General features: G+C 40.6%; 2 protein-coding genes across 2 annotated transcripts; one reads left to right on the top strand and one right to left on the bottom strand.

The window, feature by feature from the left end:
• Window positions 1-2,531: 2,531 nt before the first annotated feature.
• LOC135339090 (peroxisomal N(1)-acetyl-spermine/spermidine oxidase-like) lies at window positions 2,532-4,463 on the top strand. Its single transcript, XM_064535209.1, has one exon. It carries the CDS (start codon window positions 2,877-2,879, stop codon window positions 4,389-4,391), a length of 1,515 nt encoding a protein of 504 aa, XP_064391279.1. The 5' UTR covers window positions 2,532-2,876; the 3' UTR covers window positions 4,392-4,463.
• Window positions 4,464-4,635: 172 nt separating this feature from the next.
• On the bottom strand, window positions 4,636-7,110 carry LOC135339089 (peroxisomal N(1)-acetyl-spermine/spermidine oxidase-like). Its single transcript, XM_064535208.1, has one exon. It carries the CDS (start codon window positions 6,226-6,228, stop codon window positions 4,699-4,701), a length of 1,530 nt encoding a protein of 509 aa, XP_064391278.1. The 5' UTR covers window positions 6,229-7,110; the 3' UTR covers window positions 4,636-4,698.
• Between the last annotated feature and the right edge of the window lie 628 nt (window positions 7,111-7,738).

Genomic DNA, 7,738 nt, shown 5'->3' with positions numbered 1-7,738 from the left:
ATCCTCTCGAAAACCTCGAAAATAACCAATATGGTAACTATACATGCATTAGCTAATTATGTACATGCAATTAGCTATCAGTAACGATGGTTGCCAATATGGCCTAGGAGTGCACTGCACAATGTAGTCATGCTAGTGTAGAGAATCCATTTCTCTTGAGTTAGTTGAATTCCTAATTGCCTTGATATGCATGAATGAATCACGTCCGTTGATGTGCATTCACGTAACTCAATATACATTCTCGCTGTTTTCTACACTGTATAATTATATAGTTATTGTTACTGTATATATATTCAGCGAAAGTGACAAGTTTTTTGTTCTGTCTATTGGTTCTTTGCCTTTTTGTTGCCGGGATTGATTAAATTGTCTAATGGTTGTACCAAACCACCATAGATTGAATAGGGAGAGGGATTGGAAACGGAAGTTATCTCGAATTATATCCGTGTTACGCCGGGGTTTAATTGAGGCTGTGTATCTATAACGTTGGTAAAATCTAGTACATATATACCTTGACTTGTGTGCTAGATTATACTACATTTGTACTAAAACTTGCACTTCCAACTGTCACTTGAGACCATGCACATGCATATGGGACACAGTACACCGATGAGTTGCACAGTTTTAGCTATATTAGAAGCATCTATAGGTACATAAAGATCTCATAGCGTGTTTTGTACCTCTAGCTCTTTTCACAAAAGTCAAAAATGTATTTTTTTCTTTTCCAACTGATGTTCACCATTAGGGGGCATGAGAATGACATTTTAGTGGGGGGCTCTGAATATCTTGTAGTGATCATAATTCATGAAACATTGTTTCCTGCGTGTTGAGCAACTGTAAACACGGATTGACATCAAAGGCTCTCTGGCGCCATGCTGCAGTAAAATGTCACGTGACGCCACTTCCGTTTCCAATCCCTCTCCCTATTCAATCTATAACCAAACTAACTGATGATAATGAGCTAGTCTATATATAGCCTGACTCCAAAATTCCGGCTCCTGTGATTATACTTTTGGCTTTTTCAGAGTTAATAGTGCAAAGTTTTTCACAAAGCCATGCGCATGCATTACATCAGTTAGATCTACTATATAAAATTGATTGTCAAGTCACTGTAGTAGTTTCCAAGTCCACTCTGTTTGACCTCCTGGTGTACTGTTTCTTCCACTTCATTCTTAGGTTGGTGTTGAAATAGAGAAGTGTGATTGGATAGGACACTCCGTGTACAAAGCTGACTAAATTAAATGTCATCCTGCGTATGAAATAGTCCCAGTTTCCAAGGTAATCTTCCACTCCGGCGAGTCTTAACACTTCTGAAAGTACTACACCCACCAGATAACCAATTAGTCCATTGCATGATATCAGAAAGACCATCAAAATAGGCAATAGCAGAAGCTTCTTGTTCAAGTTACTGTAATTTTGGATTTTTTGCGGGATAGACATCTTCCTGAATAACTGCACTGACCAAACTGATGTTACAATGACTGTGACAGAAGCAGGAAAGAGTGTAGACACGTAAAAGGCTCCTGCGAATATGTTTTCGGTTCCACTTGAAGTCGTTAATGTATTATTCTGTGGGCATGACGACTGGCAAGGATTTGATGATACTGGCAAAACGTTAAGTAGCAGTGTAAACCAGAACATTCCAGTCAGAAAACTTACTCCAATGCAAGGGGTTATCAATCTATAGTTGTTCCATTGTTTCTTTCCTCTTATAATTTGTAGCTGTATCAAGCTCTGACAAGTGATTAGCAGTACAGAAAAAGTAATGAAGAATGTATCACAAGCAATGATAAATGCAGCAGCTAGAATGTTGCATATGCAATATCTGAGCACGTTTGGTGAAGCTGCTGTCGTAGTGATAGCTACTACAATTTTGTCCATACAAAGCATCAATAGCAAAGAACTGTAGAGCACTGTTAGAGGCTTGTTGCTGAGTTTGCTCCTGATTAATGCTGTGAAGACAGTGAGATTCCAAAATAGTGTTGAGGGGAGTATTACTGCAAAGTTAAGGATAATCTCAATAGCTACGAGTGGTTGCCAATATGGAAACTCTTGAGTGGTACTATCATTGTCGTAGTCACTATAGTATAGAGAATCCATTTTCTTGAGTTCTTGTGTATAATAAATTTCAATCTATAATTATGAAAGAGATAAGTGTGACTTTTGCATTCTTGCTATTCTCGGCACTGTATAGTTGTCGTTCACTCCTATTCATCTAGCAGGACTGTTTTGGCTGAAATTACTTTAGCAATTAAATAATCGAGAATTGTACTTTTAAATTTACGATTGACATTATATTAATTGTATGTATTCACTATAGATACTAGTTGGGCGTGGCTCGACCGTCCCGCCAGGGACGTCGGGTTGCAAACTTATCTGGGAATTGTTCTGCTGCATTATGTAACACTGCTATGAATATTATTCTTTTCAAGTGTGTTAACCGACATGAACCGACATGTTAACCGACATGAACCACTGACACTGTGAACGTGGTTCACAGTTGCATGAATGAGTCAAAGAAAATCCAGCTCAAAAAAATGTAGATGTCAGCACTCTTAATTAATTTTAGTATAGACTCTAGCTCTAACACAGGAAATGCATGTATTGTGTCATGCATTTTCTTTTCAAAGAAATTTCCTTTGATACATATAAATTCTCAGCTAATTAAGATCACTTACTGCATGCATGTGTCTATTTTCTTGGAAGCATGAAATGCATGGCTGCATGAGTACCTGCATGGCTTGAATTACATTGGCTTCCTCTGTCATTCCTGACCTAAAAGCCATATACAGTACAGTGGTTTAGTGAGTGACACAGTTCTTAAGCTCCAACCAAGCCATTTTTATTACTTACAGCCTTATAGCCTTATAGCCAGTGTAATGTCAGGACAGCTTCATTCCCTACCCAGAGCTGGGCCCTCCAAGAAGGTGGTGATAGTAGGAGGTGGTCTGGCAGGTCTAGCAGCAGCTCACACACTCTCATCTACTCTCAAGAATATCAACTTAGACATCAAGTTGTTGGAAGCCAAGCCATACCCTGGCGGAAGAGCCAAGTCGGTGCCGATACAAGACGGAAAATACTTCGCTGAAATTGGAGCGTGTTTTTTGTATTACTTTAACAAAGCTACTAATTTTACTGATTTCTTGGAGAGCCGACAATTGGCATCCAACAAGACTGCTGAATCCCATAATGAAATATTTACTGATACTGGAATTCCAAACATCCATTTTTTGAGCAATGGCGAAGAAATTCAGTTCTCATCAGCCAAACACTATGAAACAATGTTTGCGGAACTTGTGGAGGAATTGTGCCAATGCTATGACAAGAAAGATTGGAATTATGTGATTCGAAAAGAGTGGCCTAAAACGAACAGGACGTATCTCCCGCCTGAAGAGTATTTAGAAGCTCGATATTTTGAAGCTGTTGAAGCCTCTGCTCCAATGCAGCTGCCAACTGGTTGCACTCCTAGGCATATCTACAATCGAATGATTATCTACGAGAGATTCATGAATGGAACAGACCTTGCCAACCTTGATGCGAGCGCTTATGGAGATTACTTAGACCCTGATTGTGAGTACCTACAACGTGCAAACTATTCCGAGATAGTATCGGCCATTTCTAAAGAGCTACCACCCGATACTCTTCAGTGCTCCAACGTAGTCAAGGCGATCAACTGGACTGACAAAGCTGCTAATAGTGAGAGTGATATCCCTCCCATTACAGTTCACTGTGAAAATGGCCAGGTTTATGATGCTCACCATGTGATAGTAACCACGTCATTAGGAGTGCTGAAATTATGGGCTTGTATCAATGAAACATTTAGTCCCTCTCTCCCGGCAGACAAGCTGGAAGCCATATCAAAACTAGGTATGGGCGAAGGATGCAGTGTTTTTTACGAGTTCTCGGCTCCTCTGATTGACAAAGAACATCGAGTTATTGAACTATTTTGGCTGGAAGAAGAGTTGCAGTATCTTTCCAAATATCCATGGGCTCAGTCACTCGATGTAATGATTAGACAAAGAGACTCAAACGTATACGGCACATGGTTTGCTGCTGACAAGGCTAGAGGAATTGAGGCTGCCACAAATCAGGAGAGAATCGAAGGAATCAGCTTGGTACTCGAGAAGTTCTTGAAAAAACGAATTTGCCCCACAAGAGTAATCATTGGCGCCTGGACTAGTGACCCTCATGTGCTGGGTGTGTATTCTTATTGTGCTAAAGGTAGTGATGAAATGGACCGTGTCGCCCTCTCTGAGCCGGTTGATGGTTCGAGCTCGATGCAGCTGCTCTTTGCAGGGGAGGCTACGCATGTATCAATGTATGGAACAACTAATGGCGCATTCGAATCTGGAGTGAGGGAAGCTAAACGGTTGCTAGAACATTACAATATATAGAAACAGTTTCAAATTGATCATACCTGTGCTTTTTATTTTCACCTATACCAAATTAAAAGTGGTAGATGATAAGATCATTACTTGTATTAATGGCTAGAATACTAACATTGTATCCTGTATAAACATAATCATTCCTTAGAATGTTTTATTTCCCGTAAATATCTAATTGGGAATAACTACTTCCCATCATGAGATATTCCTGTAACCTACATCTAAGCGCATAGCTTATAGCATTCAATTCCTTGTACATCAACACGCAATAAATTTATATGCATGCATGCATAACAAATGTATAGTAAGCATCAATCTATATACTGTAATGTTCTAGTAATCGTTTTGCTTCCCTCACTCCTGTTTCGAATGCACCATTGGTTGTTCCAAACAACGATACATGAGTGGCCTCCCCTGCAAAGAGCAGCTGCATCGAGCTCGAACCATCAACCGGCTCAGAGAGGGCGACACGGTCCATTTCATCACTACCTTTAGCACAATAAGAATACACACCCAGCACATGCGGGTCACTAGTCCAGGCGCCAATGATTACTCTTGTGGGGCAAATTCGTTTTTTCAAGAATTTCTCGAGTACCAAGCTGATTCCATCGATTCTCTCCTGATTTGTGGCAGCCTCAATTCCTCTAGCTTTGTCAGCAGCAAACCATGTACCGTATACGTTTGAGTCTTTTTGCCTGATGAATGCATCGAGTGACTGGGCCCACGGATATTTGGAAAGATACTGCAACTCTTCTTCCAGCCAAAATAGTTCAATAACTTGATGTTCTTTGTCAATCAGAGGAGCCGAGAACTCGTAAAAAACACTGCATCCTTCACCCATACCTAGTTTTGATATGGCTTCCAGTTTGTCTGCCGGGAGAGAGGGACTAAAAGTTTCATTGATACTAGCCCATAATTTCAGCACTCCTAATGATGTGGTTATTATCACATGGTGAGCATCATAAGCCTGGCCATTTTCACAGTGAACTGTAATGGGTGGGATACTCTCACTATTAGCAGCTTTTTCAGTCCAATTAATCGCCTTGACTACGTTGGAGCACTGAAGAGTATCGGGTGGTAGCTCTTTTGAAATCGCTGACACTATCTCGGAATAGTTTGCACGTTGTAGGTACTCACAATCAGGGTCAAAAGATTCCCCAATACTGCTCACATCAAGGTTGGCAAGGTCTGTTCCATTCATGAATCTCTCGTAGATTGTCATTCGATTGTAGATATGCCTAGGAGTGCAACCAGTTGGCAGCTGCATTGGAGCAGAGGCTTCAACGGCTTCAAAATATCGTGTTTCCAAATACTCATCTAGGGAAAAATCAGACCGTTGCCACTTCTTGTTCTTTTTAGGCCACTCTTTTCGAATCACATAATTCCAATCTTCTCTGTCATAGCATTCACCCAATTCATCAAAAACGTCTGCAAACATCTTTTCATAGTGTTTGGCTGATGAGAACTGAATTAACTCCCCATTGCTCAAAAAATGGATGTTTGGAATTCCGGTATCAGTGAAGATCTCGTTATGGGATTCAGCAGTCTTGTTGGATGCCAATTGTCGGCTCTCTAAGAAATCAGTAAAGCTAGTAGCTTCATTAAAGTAATACAAAAAGTATGCTCCAATTTCAGCAAAGTATTTTCCGTCTTGTATCGGCACCGACTTGACTCTTCCGCCAGGGTATGGCTTGGCTTCCAACAACTTGATGTCTAAGTTGACATTCTTGAGAGTAGATGAGAGTGTGTGAGCTGCTGCTAGACCTGCCAGACCACCTCCTACTATCACCACCTTCTTAGAGGGCCCAGCTCTGGGTGGGGGGTGTAGATCTACTTGTCCTGACATTGTTGTTATAGATCTCTCTATACTGTCAAGATTGTGAGATCTGTGCTAATCAAGTTAATCTAGAGGTCAATTAACACATGCTTGGCATGCACATGACAGAAAGTCTTGATCAACAGTTCCTAATATGCCAAACCAATGTACACAAAACACATGCATATATTGTTACAAAACACATTACTTGTGTTTACACATGTGGTGATAAACTAGACTGGAAACCACGCCCCTTATTTGGGAAAGGAACTGGCCAGGTGACTGTCAATGACTCGTCCCAAAATGTTTGGAATGTAGTTATAGCCTGTAACGTCACGCACTGTCTTGCTGGTATGCTGTAGCTACTGTGACCACACAGGAAACCACACCCTTTTCCCTGAACCACAGTACACAATGAAGACATGATTACCTGGCCAGTCCCATGAGGAGGTTGGACGCGCGCCATCCACCGTCAGGTGTTATCACGTGCGCTCATAACTGAGAATCCAATAATTAAATAGACCCAATTAAGGCACCATTAAGCTCCATGTTCTGCAGGCTGTACAGAGACGATCCACACTAGCCTCTTTCGCAGCCTCTCCTTTTTCTTAGTCTTGTGGTATTATAGTGATGTTATTTTTGATCTCATGCAATGTAGGCATAGGTTTTCTTCTGAGCACTGCAATTTATGAGTTGCTACAGCTAGCAGGAGTGGAAGACTACCTAGGAAACTGGGCTTATTTTGCGCAGGATGACATTTGCTTGTGTTGACAGCCTACACGGAGCATCCTATCCAATTACGCTGCTCTGTTTCAACACTAAACTAAGAAAGAACTGGAAGAAATATCTTACTAGACTACAAGGTCAAACAGAGTGAACTCCGAAATCATCACAGATAATTAGGGCCTAAAATTATATGAGGTAGAATTATATGCTATGATTATATAATTATTATACCATACAATCTAAATAGGATATGATATAAACTATTAGTATATTGATTGTGAAAATTGGATGAAATCATCATTCAGCATATACTAATTAAAACTTACTTGTTTTATGTAAACTGCTCCATGCACTATATATAATAGTAATTGGTAAACATCTCATGAACTTATAAAATTAAGACACTGCCCACCCATATATTTATATTGAGAGTACCAGGTATATGCATGTATTGTTTCCTTTGATCTCTGCATGAGATCAAGGTCATATAGCCACTGTGACATTATTAATGGGCAGAGTGGCATGCAGTGTGACATAGCCAGAGATCTACATAACATGCGTGCCTCAATTTAGCAATTAGCGTCTGCAATAACATTGAGCGTGGGCGTACTAATTATTATGCCTCGATTATCCACCCACGCTAAAAGTTATGCAGAGGCTAATTGCTAAATCGAGGCACGCGTGTCATACCTTCTCTCGTCCTATCCATGCATTGCCAAGTTAAACAGTTCTAGCAATTAGAAGGGTGGGTGGGTGGGGCTCATTGCTGACTCAGACTACCGTATACCGTATAGCGTGTAATTTCCGTGGGGTA

Source organism: Halichondria panicea, chromosome 7, assembly GCF_963675165.1.
Source record: "Halichondria panicea chromosome 7, odHalPani1.1, whole genome shotgun sequence".
In the NCBI taxonomy this organism is placed as follows: Eukaryota; Metazoa; Porifera; class Demospongiae; order Suberitida; family Halichondriidae; genus Halichondria; species Halichondria panicea.
The sequence above is the reverse complement of the archived record's forward strand: the minus strand, read 5'-3'. Positions and strand labels throughout refer to the sequence as shown.

What these genes read in the sequence shown, in the direction of transcription:
- LOC135339090 (XM_064535209.1), top strand. Translation starts at nt 2,877, where the DNA reads ATGTCAGGACAGCTTCATTCCCTACCCAGAGCTGGGCCCTCCAAGAAG.
- LOC135339089 (XM_064535208.1), bottom strand. Translation starts at nt 6,228, where the DNA reads ATGTCAGGACAAGTAGATCTACACCCCCCACCCAGAGCTGGGCCCTCT.